This window comes from Felis catus, chromosome D1 (assembly GCF_018350175.1).
Source record: "Felis catus isolate Fca126 chromosome D1, F.catus_Fca126_mat1.0, whole genome shotgun sequence".
NCBI lineage: Eukaryota > Metazoa > Chordata > Mammalia > Carnivora > Felidae > Felis > Felis catus.
In genome coordinates, this window is record NC_058377.1 from 71,418,156 (window position 1) to 71,437,765 (window position 19,610).

Below are 19,610 nucleotides of genomic sequence, written 5' to 3' on the forward strand. Positions count from 1 at the left end.
GTGTGTGACAGGAGGGCACAGCAGAGGCCTGATACAGCCCGCACTCACTCCCTTGGCTGTGTGCACTGGCTGATGTGGCAGCCCATCGTATCAGCTGCAAATGATGACGGTTTGGGTTCTTTCCATTCTTACAAATTCTCTTTCTTTCTACACTAGCTAAGATCTGTAGTACAATAATGAATAGAAGTTAGTGGGAGCTGGGCATTTTTATTTTGTTTTTGGTTTCATAGGGAATGCTTTCAACACATCATGATTAAGTATGGTATATATTTTTTTCTGGTCAGATGCCCTTTAATCTATTTAGGGAGGGTCTATTTCTTTACTAAAAGATTTTATATAAATGGCTGTAGAATTTTACAAAGTTGGTTTTATTCATCTACTGAGATGACCGTAAGGTTTTCCTTCTTTACCCTATTAATGTAGTGAGTTTCCTTCATCTATTTTCTAATATTAAAACAGCCATGAATTTTTGGGCTAAACCCAACTTGGCCGTAGTATATTATCCTTTTCATATACACCTGGACTTCTTGCTAATATTTTGTTTAGTATATTTTCATCTATGTTCTTACATGAAATTGGCCCATGAGTTTCCTTTCTTGTGATTTGCTGAGTTTCAGTATCAAAATTATGTCAGCTTCCTAAAATGAATTGAAGTGTGCTTTCTTTTTTCTTGTTCTCTGGAAGAGTTTGAGTGAGTTTGCCTTTTTTTTTTTTTTTTTTTGAAATGATAGAAACTCATCTGTGAACTTCTCTGTGCCTGGTGTTTTCATTATGGAAAGCTTTTAAAGTACTGATTAATTTATTTGGTAGTTATAGATCTATTTCTTCCTGAGTCAATTTTGGCTAATTGTATTTTTCTATAAATTTGTCTAGAACAAGTAACTTATTTATTTAACTTGTTTATGATTTCAGTGATATTGCAGAATATTCTTGTCCATATAATATTATCCATAACATTCTTTTATCTCTGCTGCATCTGTAGTAATAAACTCCCTTTTATTGCTAATATTGATTATTTGTGTTTCTTTTCTTTTTTTTTTTCTGATCTCTCTCCCCCCATTCCCCACTGATCTTTCCAAAGGTTTGTCTATTTTATTTGTATTTTCAAAAACTAACTTTAACTCTGTTGATCCTTTTATTTGTGCGTACATTTTGTTTTGTGTCTTTGTTGTGTTTTGCTTAATGTTTGTTCCTATATTAACTATTTTTCTTCTGCTAATTTCTTTGGAATTATTCCCCTCTTGTCTAAAATTTCTTATACTGTTAGAAGTTAAAAATCTAATTTTTATATTTTCTTGTTTTCTAATGCTTCAATTTTTGCTTTTAATTTTACTTACCTGTATACTACATTATTTTTATATATGCATTTTCATAATCATTTGGGTTTGTTTTCTAATTTCTGTTATAGTTTCTTCTTTGACCTCTAATTTGTATGTTTAAAATATCTAAATATATGGGGGTATATGTATTGGGGTAGAGATTGCAATCTATAGGATACCACTCATTTGAAATTTGTGGAGGCTTGCTTATGATCTAGCAGTCACTGGTCATTTAAAAAAAAAGAAAAAGAACGATTCATAAATCCTTGAAAAGAATGTGTATTCCTGATAACTTGAATGCAGTGTTGTTTATAAACACTAAATCTAATCTGTGTCATTCAAATATCCTATACTGTTACTAATAATTTTTCTGCTTCAGCTATCAATTAATGACAAAATTGTGTTGTAATCTCCACCTGTGATTCTGGATTTGTTCATTTTTCCTTGAAAGTTTTCAGTTTTTATTTTGTATATTTTAAGATTGTTGTTGTTATTATGTATATCCTCACTATTATATCTACTTGATGGGCTAATCTTTTTATTTTTATGTAGCAAATCTCTTCATTTCTATCATAGTTATTGTCTTGAAGTTTGTCTTGTATTATATGAATACGTTAGCACCAGAATTCTTTAGGTAAATATTTCTGTGGTATATCTTTTGGAGCCTTTAACTTAAGCTGTTTTGGGTCTCTTTGTTTTAGGTATATTATAAACAGAACATAGCACACTTTTTCTCTTTTTTCTGTACTTCTCTCTCTCTTTCTCTTTGTGTGTGTGTGTGTGTGTGTGTGTGTAATGCACACTTTATAATCTTTGCTCACAATTGGCTGATTTAATTCATCCCTACTTACTGTGTTTACTATTATTTATTAATGCTTGCCCCCCAAGCTTCTTTTTTTCTTCTTTTTTATTGCTTTTTTTATTACTCATTTATTTTTTCCCCTCTTAACTTATTTGAATGGTAATATTTATTTTTATCTTTACATATATTCTTTTAGTTATACATAGATATTATAGAATTTATTATAACCTAATAAGGTAACTCTAGATATTACAGCATTAATCATAACCTAATAAGGCTGAAGTTAATTTACATCTCTATTTTCCTCCTCCTCAAATAAAAGAAACTCAGAACACTTTGACTTACTTTAGTCATCCCCTTTTGAATTCGCATGCAATATTTTAGATTTATCTTGTTTTCTCTTACCCCATAAATGAGGTATAATTGTTTCTTATAGTCAAGATTTGTTTGGATTTCCTGAAATAGTTACAAGTAAGTTTGCTCACCATTCTTTCTTGTATCTCAAATTTTCCGTCAGGCATTTACATTTTTCCTGCCTGAAATCAATCCTTTAGAATTTCCTTTGTGGGGTGCCTGGGTTTCTCAGTTGGTTAAGCATCCAACTCTTGATTTCGGCTCAGGTCATGATCTCATGGTTCATGAGTTTGAGCCTCACATCAGGCTCTGTGCTGATAGCGCAGAGCCTGCTTGGGATTGATCGTCTCTCTCCATCTCTCTCTGCCCCTCCCCTGCTCATTCCCTCTCTCTTTCTCTCAAAATGTATACATAAACGTTAAAGAGAATTTCCTTTGTGGGATTTTTACCTGCTTGAAAATGTCTTTAGTTCACCCTTAGTCTTGAAAGAGGGTTTCTCGGTGTATAGAATTTTAGGACCATTCTTCTCTGTAATCAGATATTTTCTCATTGTCAGCTGACTTTCATCATTGCTCTTAAGTGGTCACCTATTGATCTAATTTCTCTCTCTCTCTCTCTTTTTTTCTTTCCCCTTTGGAAACTTTCAAAATCTTCTCTGTCTTTGGTGTTCTTTAGTCTTATGAGTTTTCTTTAAAAAAATTTTTTTTAATGTTTATTTATTTTAGAGAGAGACAGAGAGACAGAGCATGAGCAGGAGAGGGGCAGAGAGAGGGGGATACAGAATCCCAAGCAGGCTCCAGGGTCCGAGCTGTCAGCACAGAACCTGACACGGGGCTCAAACCCATGAACCGTGAGATTATGACCTGAGCCGAAGTCAGACGCTCAACTGACTGAGCCACCTGGGCACCCCAGTCTTATGAGTTTTCTATGGTTTGTGTATGTTTTGTATTTTTTCTGCTTAAAATTCATTGGCATTCCTGGGTTTGAAAGTTGTTTTGTCTTTCAAACTTTCTGAGAAAAATTTCAGCCACTATTTCTTTGAATATCACTTTTCCCCCTGTTCTTTTTCTTCTCTCCCTTTGGAAATCTGATTAAATCCTTGGTAGACTACTTTTTACTCCTTGGCTTTACTTCTGTCATGTTTTCTTTCCCTTTGTCTTTCTGGGATGCATTTCAGATCAATTCTTTTGTTCTGTCTTTTACACTAATTCATCCTTGAGCTGTGATTAAGATCTCTAATGAGTTTTTTCATTTTAATTGTTATATTTTTAATTTATAGAAGTTCCATCTCAAATGTGGTTCTTTCTCAAATCTGCTTGGTTATATTTTATAGCCTTTGTTCCTTGAAAAATATTTCCATGACTCTTTTATTTCTTGAAGCTAAGTTCTCTAATTGAGTCCCTTCACCACCACCCCCCACCCCCACAATGGATAGTGTGAACTCAGGTCACAAACCTATATGAAGATCGTTAATTCTTGGGAGAGATTTTACTTTCCTTTACTCAGTGGTGAAATTGGGATACAACTTTTCTTGCATCTTCTGTATAGAAGATTATTTCTCATTTACCCTTAACATTGAGCTTCTGGTCTTTTGGACTCTATTTGATCCTTTCCCTAGTCCCTAGGCTTTGTGCCTAGTTTTCCCTACCCAATACACATGTGAAACAGAGCTTAAGGAATACAGATGTTCTTAGGGCAAAAACTCCCTTCAGTTCTTGCTTCTTTTCCCTGGTTCCTGCTTTTGCTTTCCTCCTGGCCTCTCCAGCTTTCTTATCTTTTTGCCAGCTCAGTGATGCATTTAAAAAACATCAGTCATCTTTGTCAATCCTTTCGAATTCTTCTCATGGAAAAGTATTTTAGAATATGTGGTCCATCATATTGCCAAACACAAAATTTCTGTGTGAGCGTTGTCTATAAGAAGGGGACACAGTTGTCCACTAAAAACCAGGTGCTGAAAAATAGTGGTATAGTATGGAGTTCCTTAAAGAGAATGTTGTCTTGATCGCCACTCAACTTACTAGCTGTGTACCTTGGCGAATTTTAGAATCTCTCTGGGCCTTCATTTCCCCATCTTTAAAATGGGGACAATAGCAGTACTGATTAGTTTGGATTTTTTTTTTTTTTGAGAAATAAATGAATTTATTTGTATGAAGGAAGCACTTGGAAGAGTGCTTGGCACATAATTAAGTGCCCAATATTATATTTCATTGAGTTTAAAATGCCATAGATTGTAAGATGCCCTGTTGCTTCATAAAAAAGAAAATATGCTTTCAGTTAAACTGTAACACAGTGCCAAGATGCCATTGACTGAAACATGCATCCCAATTTCAGATGCTAAAATATGAAAAAAATGCACCTTAGAACCACCTGAGTATAGTAAAATGTAGCTATTATTGTGAATGGATACATGTGAGGGACAAGGCAGTGACTGAGAAACAGAATCGTAGTCTCAGAATTGACAGGACTTTAAATGTTTGTAGGTACTTATTCCATCCTACTGTCCCACCTCATCAACTTCTGGACTCTAGCCATATTGTGCCTGAACTGGAGCCAGTGTCCAGAGGCTAACTGTTAGACAAACACAGTATTCTACCATCTCCTACAAGACCAAGGAAGATAGGAAAAGGGACTTATATTTACGGAGAGACTTCTGTGTCTAGCACTCTTCTGGATGCCTTAAATATAGCACTTACCTTAGTTTTCATAGTTAGGTTAATTCAGATTGTTTGCTATAATAAACAACCCCCCAAACACATTATGTTTATTTCTTGTTTATCCCTCAGACTGATGTGAGTTGGGTGGCTCTGCTCTAAACCATGCTCAGGACTCATCGTCTTCCATCTTTTGGCCTCACCGTGTTGGTGTGGCCTTCCAGTTGCTCTGGCATCACTTAACGGGCAGACAGGGGAAGAGAGAGGGCCATGGAGAAAGCATCCCTACCATTATAACTTAAAACTGTTCAAGACCTCGCAGCTTTATTGAGTCCTAGGTAACTCTTTGGAGGGAGAAATCACATAGGTTAGAGTGGTTGGAGGTGGCCTCCCAGATGAGGTGGGATTAGAGCTGCGCCCCGAAACCTCGGTATGACCTGGAGATAGAAAAAGAGAGTGGAGGAGATTTTGATCTGGACGTGTTGGGATGCCATGAGCAATGCATAGCATTATGGAAGAGCAAGATGTTTTTGGAGAACCATGGAATCCCCTGTTGGGTAATGACCAATATTTGTTGAACTCCTACTCTGAAGTAGACACCATGCAGTGCACCGTTTCAACGCTGCTGTGATATGCAGCGTACCAGGCAGAGATGAGCCTTGATAATACAGCATTCTGTAAATTGGCTGTTTTTTCATGTTTGACGCACTCTATGCCCCAGATCGTATGCTTCTCCCTCCTATGTCTTCTTTCCCAAGGGTATATAGACCCCTTCAACCTGGGGCCTCATCATGACTCAGAGAGGGAAATAGCTCGCCCAGTGTAACCCCTGAGCGTGATTTATGAAACAGGATGTATCCAAATTTTCACCACGCTGGAGCTATTCAATTTTCTCTAATGGCTTTTATCTGAGAGTTATGTCTGTTCGTGGCAGTCACGACCAGTAAGTCATTAGCTTAAAGTATACTGATTGTTAATTTTAGCACCCTGGGATCTGGGCCCAGTGAGAGAGGGCTCTCGCTTTTGCAAATCGGAGCTAAGGAACATTTGAGCAGTTGGCTAACATTCACATCAGGAAAAGTTAGGAAGCAAGAGGGGATAATAAAAAAGTGAAAGAGTAAAAAGCAGTTGACTAGCTGGATATAGTTCAGGAGGCTGTAGACTGGCCTCCATCTGGCTGCCCCCCCTGCTGCTGGCTACTTGTCCTCACCAGAAGAGAAACAGAACCAGTCTGATTCTGAGCACCCCTGTGTACCAGGTACTTCACATCTGTGATCTCACTGATCCGCATAGCAGTGCCATGAGGAAGGAACCATTACTCCCATTATCTTTATTATGTACCCCACTTCACAGATAAGGACACTTAATGCCCAAGGTCACACAGCTAGGCACTGACTCCGAATCTGTGTTCTTAAGCAACAGGGGTTCTGGATGGGGGTGGCCCAAAGGCCCGGCATAGCTTCTCTTGGGGGCTACACTCTGCCTAAGGTCTTGGACGTCTGGGGTACCAGTGTCTCACTTTCGCCTATTAGATGATCAGCAGCTCAGGGCCAGCTCCCAGAAGGCAGTAACTGCAGTTTCCTTGTGTGGTTCAGGGCTGGGTGCTCCTCTTATGGGCAGCTGGGGTGTCATAGCCCTAGAATCAGGAAGGGGCCACCCTGAGATACGAGATGGAGCAGCCATGGCTTTCCTGGTTCCAGGAATTTTGGGCTTTCCCCTGGGACAATTACACATGCTCATTTAAGAGAGGCTGCCTGGCAGTTGGCTTTGACAAGCTGGAGCCCTTTAGAGGATGGGCAATCGTATTGATCAGGGACTGGGGCACCTGGACCTCAGCAGGGAGGCTGGCTCCTTTCTCTCAGACCTCTGAGGACTCGTGGACATCTCTGCATCAACCTGCCTGTCTTATTCCAAGGCTGAGCTGAATTAGACTAGGATTCCCTGCAGTTTCCTATCCACTGGTCATTCCCCTGTGCTTGATAGCTACAGCAAAGGAGAAAGAGCATGAGTAATTATCCTAGATTTATAGATGGGGAACTGCCAGAGCCGTTGATTTCCCAGGGAAAATCACACTGAGCCTGAGTGGGCTCTCTCTGGGCTCTAACCATACAAAGCCTTGTTTGGATTTCTCATGGGGAAGTTTATGGGAGTGAGAAAACCCGAATGCAAGTTCCAGATATAGCTCAGTTTGCTGTGTGACCTCAGGCAGATCTCTTCCCCTCTCTGAACATGCCTTTCCATCTGCCCATGTTAATCTCTCTGTGATTCAGTTTTATCATCTGAAAAATGGGGCTAACACGAGCTGTTCATAAGATTATTCTGAGGATGAATAACTGTAAAGCATTTACAACAGTGCCTGACAAATAGCACCCTCTTCTCCCTCTTCTCCTCCTACTTATTATTAGTATCATTATAGTTATTATTACAAGGGGATAATCTCTAAGGCCTCCTACTAATTCTAATACCCTAACAGTATGATGTGAGCTCCTCCAGGAAGGCTGCCCAGATTGCGGCTGGAGGGCTCTAGCCTTGCCCCGGACATATTTGCGCAGGTGGGATTCTTGTTACCTTTTAGGTAAAGCCTAGAAGGTAGATGTATCCAGTTAATCAAGGGGAGGCTTGGGGCCTTGTTTGTGCTTTGTTGAAACTGTTCTGGCTCTGGAATTGAGGAGCAGGGCTGAGGTCTGATGCACAGTCCTTCTCGGCTGCCTGGCCAGGGTCTTCAGGGCCTGAGGGGCAAGCCCAGCTCCTGTGAGCCCTGAGGTCTATTCTGCCCACCCGCTTGCCTCTGCTGCCTGACAGCTGTGAGGGGCCACCCAGGCTTCCTCCAGGGAGCCGGAGCTGTCTATATTTCATGAGGCTCAGTCCATTCAGTAGGGCTAGGTGACAGCTTGCTTAGTTTCTTGCATCTCCCCTGGGAATGAGGGTTCTTAGAGTATCTGATTGCTGCGGCATGCTGGCCACCCCAGCCAGCAATACTGAAATATCTCGAGGACTGCTGCCATGTTCCCCCAGATCAACAGTGCCTCGAGTTGGGGTGAGGAGGGAAGCTCATTGCTGTTACCTCCCAAAGCTCATTGCAGCCGCCCTCCTTTTGACCCCAGGTCTCCATGCCTCCAACCCAGGCTTTGGTGGTCCCCTTGGGAGTTGCACCTGTCTCTTAAATGGACCGCCGCTACTGGCCCCACTCCCTGGAGTCCATCCACTTACTGGTCACCACGGGAGCTGAAATTTCACTCTGGTCATTTTACTCCCCTGCTTAAACCATCAGTGGCTCCCTACCACCCACAGGAAAGAGGCCAAAGAATCCATTCCTTTCGTATGCAGGACCACAGAAGCACCTTCCCTCCAGCGCCCTGCGAGAGATCTGGGTCCCTGAATACTTGCTTCATTTCCTGGTCTTTGTGCCACTGTTCACACTGCTCTCTTGGCACTGAATGTCCTTGTCCCATTTCACCTGGCAAAATCCCACCCCGCATTCAGGACCCACTTCAGATGTCCTCTCTTCTAAGAAGTGTGGCCTACTTTCCCAGCTGAAAGTGGCCACTCCTTTTTCTGTATTCCCACATTTCCTCTAACTGGGATCGTTTCCTCTAAACTCCATCACCAGCCCGGGGTGCTCACTTCAGCCTTCGAGAAGCACTTGCAGTTCCTTAATCTCCCCGTGTTCTTTCCCTCTGTCTGCCCACCCTTCCTTCCACACCTTCCCTTCTCCTGTGTTTTCACACTCCTCTTGCAAGTGTCCGCTTTGAAGTCAGGCCTTGACCCCTTTTCCCCACCTGTTCTCACCTAGTACCGCTGGGAAGCCCTCTGGACCTCCCTTAGCACCCACTTGCTTCTTTGGCGGTTTTTGCAGTTGTGATGCAACTGTCCATTGTCCCTGTCTCTCTGTCTGGGAGAACCTGCCGGGTCACAGCTCGGGGTGGGGAGGGAGCCTGCCTAGCCAGGTGTGATCAGACAGTGAGGGCCACAGAAACTCAGGAGGGGACAGGTGGCTTTGTGTCAGTGGGTGTAAGGATGCAGAGCCCTCTCCCTGTAGCCTGCATGGTTGGAAAAGGCCCTCCCATCACCCTCTCAATGAATACTCATCACAGTGCAGCAGAATAGGCACCTTCCAGGGCTCCTTCAGTGAGAACCCATCCAGGCAGTCAGGAAGTGTTAGTGGATCTGATAATTGTGCACCAGGTACAGAGTCAGGAGCGGGGCGGGGGATATGGCAGTGGTCAGGACAGACCTCTAGTCCCTGACCCTGGGATCCTCAGGGGGGAAACCATTAAGCTACTAATTTCAGTTAATTGTTTAGTTACAATTATGATAAATTCTAGGGAGGAGAAAAATGAGGGGACAGAGGATCACATAATAAGGGACATGACTGAATCCCCACGTCTCATTCCTCTCCCAGCCACCCCTCCCCCGCCCCACCCCCAGCTGCCTCCTCCCTGTGCCTAGCGCTGCATTGGAGTTTAACTGCTTTCCACAATATTTACTGTCCTGCCCCTGTTGACAGCCCTAATGGATTCTGCAGATTAAATAATCTCAGCCCAGCCTCGAGCTGTATTGGGATTGGCCCATTAGACAATGGCAGAAGCCGCCCCAGTCATTGTTCTAATTGAATAATTTGCTGTAAATCGCCTCCATTTCCTTCTGAGCCCAAGCTGGCTTGTTAGCCAAATGGAGGTGAGCTAGGGCTGCCTCTAATGGGATGTAGGAGCAGAAATGAGCTGTCTAAATGAGCCGTTGTCTCATTGGGCATGGAATTAAATCAGAGACACTTAAGGCTTCAAGTCCTTCTTGTAAACTAGCCTCTCCTGGGATGGGAAGGCATAGCCAAGAGCCTTCAGAACAAAGGCTGCAAAGCTCCAGGGTGAGATTTCCAATGAGTTAGGAAGGGCTTTGGGTGGGGTTAGGGGTTGGGGCTGGAGGTAATGGAGTTTCCTCTTTCTTGCTCACTTCTGCATGTGTCTTTTCTACCCCTCTCATGGGCAAGACAGCATCTCTGCCCTGAGATACATTTCTCAATAACTCCTTCCATGCATGAGGAGGAACACTTCTTCTTGAAGCTACCATGTGTCAAGCACATATTTTTATTTTATTTTATTTTATTTTATTTTATTTTATTTTATTTTATTTTATTTTAATCTATTAGGGGCTTTTGCAAGTGATCTCATTTAATCTTTATGAAGCTCCTAGGAGGCAGGTATAATGGAGGGAACCACATTCATGGGTGTTCATGATTTTCGCAAGGTCAGGTACCAATCTGGTACAGAGTCAGGATTTGAATCCAGATCTGTCAGACCCCCAAATTCAAGTTCTTTTTGCAATAACATTGAGGACAGACAGTGTGGGGCAAAGGGGCTACTTTGAATCCACTCCCTGACATGCTATGTAACTTTGGAGGTGTGTAATTGGAATCTCTCTGCTCAGTAGGATGAGTCCAGCGCAGGGCAGTAGGGGAGGTGGCTGCCGGGGCAGCAGCCTTTGGGGGCTTTCCTGAGGGCTGCATGCTTGAAATAGGCCTCTCTGTAAAGCTAGTGACACTTTAGGCTTTAGCTGGGACTGTGGTTTCCTCATCTCCTGATCCCTTTGGGGCCCACAACTGTCCACATGATTCTCGCAAAAGGAACCAAGAAATGAGGAACAGAAGAGATGTCCCCACTGTCCGTGCCTGTCTTCTTTGTACCCTTTGACTGCAGTCTTTGCAATCTGCTTCATTTCTGCAGGGACCGTTGTTCTGTCCTCCGGCTGCGTTATTGAGAGCCGGCACTAGACGAAGCTGGAGGACACTCACAGTCCTTCCGGGGGATGGGAGCAGCGGGAGGCACTGGTGACAGGGAAGAGGGCTGGTTGGCTGTGAGGTCTTGGGGCTGGGTGTAGTTGCCACCATGGAATGGAGTCGGGCTTCCTGTTAGCAAATGCCGGACATGTGCCACTCATTTGTTACCGTCATCATCCCCACCTGCTCTAGCACCTCCCCTCTAAATCCTAAAACCTTGATCCTAGTCTTCTGTCACCTACCAGCATTGTGATCTTGAGCAATGCATATGCCTCCACTGAATTTCTGTGTCATCAGTAACAGGGGGATGGTGATAGTATTCAATGAGTTAATACCATATGAGGCATTTAGAACAGTGCTTGGCTCATGGTACACACTCAGTAAATATTAGCTCTTATTATTGGTGGAGACATTTTATAAACATCAGCTGGGTTAAACTCTTGGTCCTTCCTATCTCACTTTCCAGATATTCTCTCTTACCTGTGCCTCATCCGCACTGAATATGAGCCATGGCTCTCCTGAGAGCCAATCTGACTCATAATCCTGGCTTCAACCATGCAGGTCATTATGTAGGGTCCGGGGATCAGTCCCACATTGAGCAAGATTTGGTTTCAGGCATCAAGGAGTCTTGTCCTACTGGGGGAAAGAGGCAGGCATAAATAATATAGTCTGTGAATAGGTCCTTGATACAGATGCTTCCCAAATGTCCCCAAGAGGCTTCTCTAGCCTCAGGGAAAACATGCAATCACAAGAACCAAGGTTTTGTTTGCTGGAAGGCTCCACTGGCACAACTCTGGGAGGCTATGGGTGAAATGGTTGAGCAAGGACGTCTCATTAGGGCATTTAAGTGAAATCAAGATATATCAGGTTTATTGTTGTGTTCCCCTCGGCTAGGAGCCCAGTGGTCCCTAACGAAACGGAAGCAGATGGTTTGGACATGACTTGTTCCTACTGTGCTCTAGCTGGCTTCTGCCCAAAGGGCTCACAGATCAGCAGTTAGGCATCTGTTCTAGAATTTCATGGTCACCAAGCTATGTTTCTAGAATCTACCTCTTAGAAATTCACATCATTCTCTTGCATCCTTCTGCTCATGACCCCGCTCCCTTTTTTTAGGTCCATCAGATATGACTTGATCAGATCCAAAGGTCCTCCAATACCAAGGGCATGCTTCATCTCCTCACAGAACCCTAACTGCTTCACACTTCAAAAGGGCCTTTAAGCTTCCTTACCGTCTCCGTGTCCTCACCTGCCATAAGCTCAAATTCCTTCTTGACTGTTCTTACTCTGTACCCCTTTCTTCTTTGTGACGGAGATGGAGGTAAAATAAGATCTGCTTGCTCACTGCTATCTGATGACGTCACAGCATTCACTCTGAAAAGCTGGTATTTCCCTTTCGAGTTCAAACAAATTGGAAAGGGAACAGTTACCTCCTTTTGTTGTTTTTTTCTTTTGTGCCATCCTTTTGTGCCTGCTGACTCACTGGGTTTCAAAAATATACTTTTTCAGTAATGATAATAATGCTAGAAATAACGATGGTGATACTCCTGATGTTGATGGGCACTATCAAAGCTTTATATGCTTTGTTTCATTTGCTGCATCTCCCTCAACCTAGCTGACCACAGGGCAGGTATACAATGGACTCTCTGGGCATAAGAATAACAAAGGCTACTATTTATCTAGCTCTCACCCTGGCCTGACACTTCCATATTCTTTATGTCTTGTCATTGCTGTAATAGCCCTGTACAATAGATATTATTACTCTCAGTTACAGATAAAGAATTAGGGCTCAGCAGAAAGGTACTAAAAATGTGTTCCACTCATCTTTTCAACAGACGCATAGAGTGCTTTCTGCATGCCCGGCTCTTGGCTCAGTGCTAGGAGCACAAAGGGTCCCTGCCCTTGAGGGGTTCATACTGTGGTGGGACCCACAGACTGGGAGACAGGCAGTGGCCATGAGTCTCTGGAATTACACAATTCCCTAGTTTATTCTGAGCTCCTGTCTCCCATACTTTTCAGATAACTGTCTTATTCTTTATTCCAAGCATCATAAAGGGTACTTTATGTCCAGCGTGATCACTATTAATTAAAGTCCTCCTCCGCTCTTTTCTCATAAGGGTCATTTGTAATCATGGAGTAAGAGTTTAATTTTTCTGGACTTATCTTCCTCTTCTCAGCTGTTATCTTCCCACAAGCTCATACTTGTGTTTTCCCTGAAAGTCTTGAAATCTGCTGTCCTCAAGCGCAGGGCATGCTGGGTGATGGCCAGCCCTTCTTCTGTTGCTTTACCCAGGCAACGGTGAAAGAATCTCCACTTTCCTCAGGGAGAACTTCCTCACCAGCTTGGAGAAGGAGGTGGCAGAGAGGAAGAACAAGGAAGGGACAAGGTAACAGGAGGAGTCAAACAGGTGGGCCGCTGATTGGATGGAGGAAGGGCACCATTGTCTTGGTGCAACTTTCGAGGCACAGACAAGCCAGGTGGGTCCTCAGTGCTGGGACGGAGGCCCCTGGAATCTGGTTTATCTTTATCAGACTGCTTTTGGCTGTCCACTAACAAAATTTTCACTTTAAACAACAAGGACGTTATCGTCTTACATAACAGGGAGGCCTAGGGGTCGGCCAGACTCCAAGGTTCGTTGATTCAGTGGCTTAGTGACCAGGGACCCAGATTTATTATTCTCTGTGTGCCAGCTTTATTCTCCCAGCTAGGTCCTCTCTTGACTGCAAGCTGGTCTCCAGCAGCAATGATGTGACGTATTTCCTTGTTCAGGTCCAATGGGAGAGATACTGTCTCCTGTGGTTCGCAGTTAGGAGAAAGAAAACTTTTTGTAGAAGCAATCCTATCATGGCTCATTGGTCTGAATTGAGTCCCATGCCTATTTCTGAACCAGTTACTAGCAGTTCGAGTGAAATTATATCATCTGAAGTGGAATGGATTTGGGGAAGCAACCACTATGCCCACTACAGTGTCACATTTCCCATGCATAATCGACATGAATAACCCAGTGCTGTGATGGTTATAGAGAAGTAGCATGTAGACTTTCCAGATTTAGCAAATAATACAGGCTGCCCAGTTAAATGTGAATTTCAGATAAACCATAGATACTTTCAGAGTATGAGTATGTCCCATGCAATATTTGCTGGTCTGTGTGTCCCTGTGTTTGGTACAAAGCAAGATGGGTCAGGAAAATGTTTGATATTGGGAGATAAAAGATTGTAGGGATTCATGGTGAGCTTGGGACATTAGACTAAGTCCTGCACTACTTGTGTGAGGGCGGTGGAGTGTAAACCGGTTCAAAAAGGAGAGGAAGGTTAGGGGGCCTTCCCTCCATAGCTGCCTTGGCTCCTTGTGGCCTGGATCTGAGAGCAAAAGTGATTGCGCCTTCTCTCTAAGGACATCTGTTGACCCCATCCTGCCCTCTCTTTTTCCAGGGTCACGACCACTGCGGGCAGGCTTTGCTGCAGATTGGGATCAACATGATGGCGTTGCCTGGAGGCCGCCACCTGGACTCCATCCCTCTGCCGGGTCAGCGGTAAGTCCCATAGGTGTCTCTTAGGGCCAGGCCTGCTCTATCTGGCCAATGGCTGAGGCCCAGCTCCAGGATCTTGAGGCTGCAGGTGGCTCCACCTCTCCATGCACTGTCCTGGGGTGGAAGCTTAAGACAAAGCATTGGGGATGCTATGTTCACTCAGCAAATACTGATGCAAGTGGGCCCTGAGACATGAAGGAATCAGGCATGTCCAGTCCCCCAAGGGACGGTCTCCTTAAGATGCAGGCAGACACTGAAACATAATTGAATGAGGTATTCTGCTAAGATAGGAGACCCTGGAGGGGGTTCCTGATCCCACCTGGGCAAGGAGGCTGGAGCCATTGGGGGCCCTCGGGGTTATGGAAGACTCTCTCTGAGCTTCTTGAAAGGGACAGACTACCCTTGGGTGTCTTCTACTTCTTTGAGGGCACCAGGGAGAGAACTGAGCACAGAGCAGATCCTCCAGAAATATTTGTCGCCCTGAGCTGGGCAGAGGAGAGGGGTGGGGAGGAGGATGGAGGAACACACTGAGCAGAGGGTGAAGGGCAGACAATGCAGTGAGAAGAAAGAGAGACAGAGCCCCAGAGGTGACTTCACACAGTTGGGAGCTGTGGAGACCTGGCTGGTTTTGGGGGCCAGCACCAGAACTGAAGGGGAAAGTACCAGGCCAGTGAATCTATGGTGAACAACTGTCCCAGATGCCCCATGACTGTCCTGATTTGGGCCCTGAAACTTTTGTGACTTTGAAAACACCTCAGCCCCAGGAAAACTGGGCTGTTTGGTCAGTAATGCAGGTTTGGTCTACAGAGGAAGTGTGCAACTGAGGGCTCAAGGGTTTCTGCCTTGCTTTTTAAATTTTTTTCTGAGATCTTTTGATGGGGTCGTTTTGAGGCAACAGAATCCAAGTAGCCCTTACAAGACTGTTAAGTCATTGTTGATTTGTTTTGTATGTTTTGTTTTACATATTACATGTATCACTGACATCTTACCTTTATTCTGTCCTTCACTCCCCACCTGAATTATGGAGGGTTTCAATTTATCACATTATTCATTTCTTTTTTTTTAAGTTTATTTATTTTATTTTGAGAGAGAGAGAGCAAGAGTAGAGGAGGGGCAAAGAGAGAGGGAGACAGAGAATCCCAAGCAAGCTCTGAGCTGAGTGTGGAGCCTGATACAGAGCTTGATCCCACACACCCTGAGGTCATGACCTGAGCCAAAATGAAGTGTTGAACGCTTAACCGACTGAGCTACCCAGGCACCCCACACATTATTCATTTCCATGTTGTTTGGTTTTTGAGTATTTTTCTTACTGTGTGTTGCTTTTATTTTTTTATTTTTTTTTTAACGTTTATTTATTTTTGAGATAGAGAGAGACAGAGCATGAACAGGGGAGGGTCAGCGAGAAGGAGACACAGAATCTGAAACAGGCTCCAGGCTCTGAGTTGTCAGCACAGAGCCCGACGCAGGGCTCGAACTCACGGACCATGAGATCATGACCTGAGCCGAAGTCGGCCACTTAACTGACTGAGCCACCCAGGTGCCCCATGTGTGTTGCTTTTAAAATCAGAAAAAAATAATGAGTATTTGCTAAAAGTCTACTGGTACTGGGTTAACTCCTTTGAGGCCATCATTATAAGGGAGTATACGGGTGTGACATGTATCTCGTGCACGCTACTTAGAATGGAAAATACTGTTAGAGATGTAGTTAGGACTTTTCTGTGCAGGCTAACATGGAGAATAAGGGATCACCTGGGGGCCCAAATATCTTTCCACACAGTGTGTCTTAGGCAGAGCTCAGGGATCGTGAGGTGCAAACCTGTTGGGATACGTGTATGTTGGAGCGGCTGATGGCCTTTGAATTCATGACTGCTTGCTTTCAAAGCCAGGTTCTTCCTCTCACTAGCTGTGTGGCCTTGTGCAAGTTCTCGAATCCTGTCAGACCCCCAGTTCCCTCACGTATAAAATGGGTAAAAATAGTACCTATTTCATAGGGTTAACGTGTGAACTGAATGAGTTGCTATGTACAAAGTGTCTCAGGGAAAGCTGCATAGGGGGCCTGTTGTTAATTATTGAGTGCCTACTCCATGTCAGAGGTCCGCTGTGGCTCTTCATGAGGGTGATCTCAGGCAAGTCTTCTAGAAATCCTTTCCCTGACCCCTCTTGGCAAATGACCTCGGTGAGAAAATCCGAAATCATCAACAGACACTCCCAGCAGCTTAATATTTTAAGCCGGGAGAAAGTGGAGCTATTCTAGATGAAGTGTTCATAGTCTTTCTGGCTGCTGTCCACACCAGGCAGTAGCTCGGTACCTGTGAGCCAGGTGGGCAGAAACAGCTCTGGTGATAAGTTGGTTGGTAAGCACCTGGGGAGCTTCCCAGGTGAAATCTGAAACCAGCCTCTGTAATCAAAGGGCAGAGAGAGACCAAAGAAGGAGGCGGGCAGAGAGAGGCTGGAGATTGGTGGACAGCAGGTTACATAGGCAAGGGAACTTATATATGAGGCTTGTCTTCAGCCGCCGCAAGATGTATAGATTCCGCACCTGCCGCAAAATCTTAAAAGTGTATATGGAGGCCTTAAGTGGGTTCAGTTGAGTATACTACCCAGACAGTCTCAGCACCACATCACTATCTCAAGGTTGTGTCCCGAGGGCAGCCTCTAGGAGGGGGAAGGCAAGTGGAATGCACATTCCAAGGACAGGGGAGGGGGTGAGGAGCCTCAGGTGGCTGGGGTCCAGTGCACAGGTGAACCGATAGCCATGTCCTTTTGATAACCTCGTCTAACACAATAGGGCTTTGGGACACCTCCTCAGAGCCTCCTGGGTCCTGGGACAGTCAGACCAGAGAGGCTGTGCTGGGGCTGGGGAAGCTGCTGTCACAGGGCAGTTTAGGATTGTGTGGGAGTCAGGACTGCCTCAACTTATCTTGGTTCTGCTGCATATTAGTTATAACCTCAGGGTTCAGCTTTCTTCGTCTATGAAGTGGGCATGTTTGTACTTACATCATTGAGTTGTAATGAGAATTTAAGATAATATGTCTAATGCAACCTGCCTGCACACAGGAACTGCTAGAACCTCTTCAGATAAAGACTAGGTCCCTGGTCTAGAGAATGTGGGGCAAAGGTAGATCAGACCCTGGCACCCTTTCAGCCTCTGGGGACCACTGTCTCTCTCCGTCACACCTCCAATTGCCTCAGAAGCTTTAAGGATAAAAGGAAATTAAATTACATGAAAATGATTTAGAAGTTACATTACTCTTCTTTTTGGAGGCAGGCTAGGGTTTCTAACTGATGTTCTACACACATATCTTGGGAGGAGAGCCCCGGACTAACATGACCCCAAGAGTTCTGGCTGGCCACAAAGCTACAACGTGAGAAGGGGTTTGCTTAGAATGTCTTCAGCCCTAAAGTTCTGATAGGGCAGGGTGGGCTGCAGAGAGAAGGTGGTATTTCCTTTAATGTATTCATAGCCTGGCATTGCCGGAATATTAGGGGAACACAATCCCTGGGCCCTACCAGCCTATTAATTGTGTGCATGGGCCATGTTCGTGAAGAAGGCTTATGTGTCTTTACAGGATGTCAGAGGGGTTAATTTATCCAATCTGATGCTGCATTGTGGACAGATAATAGCAGCTACCTCTTCTTTCCTCTTGTTCCAAGCTATAGAGGCCTCTTTAGTGGGGAATAACACCATGGTTATTGTCCCCAGACAAATAATTAATGCTGGATAATTGACTTCTCTCTGTCGTGTTTCATTGAAACTGAACTTCACTCTGAAGTGCCATTCATTGTTCACTTCAATGTGCAAAAATAAACAAATACCGACAAGATGCGTGAGATCATCCAGCAGCTTGGGTGAATCATAGGGGTTAGGCCTTTGGTATTTGAGACCCTTATGAGTAAATAGCATTAAAAAAAAAAAAAGGCTTATCTAGGTGTGGGCTCCAGGTCAGGGGCTGGGATCCCATGACAAGTCGGCATGGACAATAGGAGAGGGAATGTCAGGGTTCTCAACTCCAACTACATCTCCTGGAAAGCTTTCATATTTAAAAATAATAAAATAAACAAACCAGAGAACGAAACCCTCCTCTTGGAAACTTGAATGTGGGTCTAAGTGGTTGGAAACATATAGGCCTTGGTATCAGACTTGGGCTTGAGTCCCAGCTCCACTTCCTACCAGCCGTGTGACCTTGGCTCCCGCCGAACGTACCCGCCAGACGGCACACATGTGTGCTGATTATTATCTCTATATTGCAAGTGATGGGCCACAGGTTGGGTTCTCTGGGAAGCAGCCTTTGGGACAGAGTTGAGAGTTGAGAGTGGCTATTAGGGAGTGCCTTTGGGACCAGCACTCAGGGAAGGGAGAAGACAGAAGCAGGACCAGGTGGAGGAAGAAGACTTGAGTGACTTCAGCTACCCTCACAGGGAGCCTGGGAATCACAGTTTTATTCATTGTACAGGGTGGCCAGGGTCTTCAAATCCCACTTGATATGTCTTTTGAGTGGGCAGCCGTGGGCCAGGGTATGACCTTAGGTGAGGTGGCTCTGAGACAGTCTGAAGGCCTGGCGGCTGGAGGCTGTTAGCTAGTGATACTCCCAGCAGCTGGGGACAACACGTCCTTCCTTAAAGGGGAACCTGAGCAGCACATACATCTGCCCCATGAGGAAACTAAGGCTTGCAGAGGTTAAGGTACTTGCCCTGGGTCAGCTTTAAGGAACGGAGCTTGGATAGATGTTCCCAGATGGTGCTTGGGCCTGAGTGCTGGCTAATACTCTATCCAGTCTGTCTTTTCCACCATGTTCTTGGGGGCTTCACACGAACAAGCCGTGCACTCATTCATCCAGGTAGTTGTTTACTCATTAGCTTTCAACAAAATTTTTCTACACGTATGTACTGAGTGAAGATCAGGTTCCTTGTACGACGCTTGGGTGCTTAAGGACATGTTGGTGACCAGACTGGGCATGTTCTCACCTAGTTTCCTTTCAGCCTGGAGTCTGAGATGAGCCAGTATGGGTGTGGCTACAGCTAATGGCAGGCAGCCTCCCCGATAGCCCCTGGCCTGTTGGCAAGGGGTGTCCAGCTGGAGGCCACCGCAGGCCAGCCTGTCTCCAAGCAGATAATGGCTTACATATGTGCACCCCTGGTCTGTGGCTGCTTTTCTGCTGCTGGCCTGTTTTCTGTGCCTGCGGT

The 19,610-nt window shown here is 44.6% G+C and overlaps 1 protein-coding gene across 2 annotated transcripts in view; it reads left to right on the forward strand.

The window, feature by feature from the left end:
• The window catches only part of INSC (INSC spindle orientation adaptor protein), a 127,428-nt gene that overhangs the window by 21,095 nt on the left and 86,723 nt on the right, over positions 1-19,610 (forward strand). For both annotated transcript variants that reach the window (XM_011286732.4, XM_045039004.1), the window contains exon 2: positions 14,329-14,429. In XM_011286732.4, coding sequence (XP_011285034.1) covers positions 14,374-14,429 — 56 coding nt within the window. In that variant the 5' untranslated portion in view covers positions 14,329-14,373. The remainder of the gene's footprint in view (positions 1-14,328; positions 14,430-19,610) is intronic.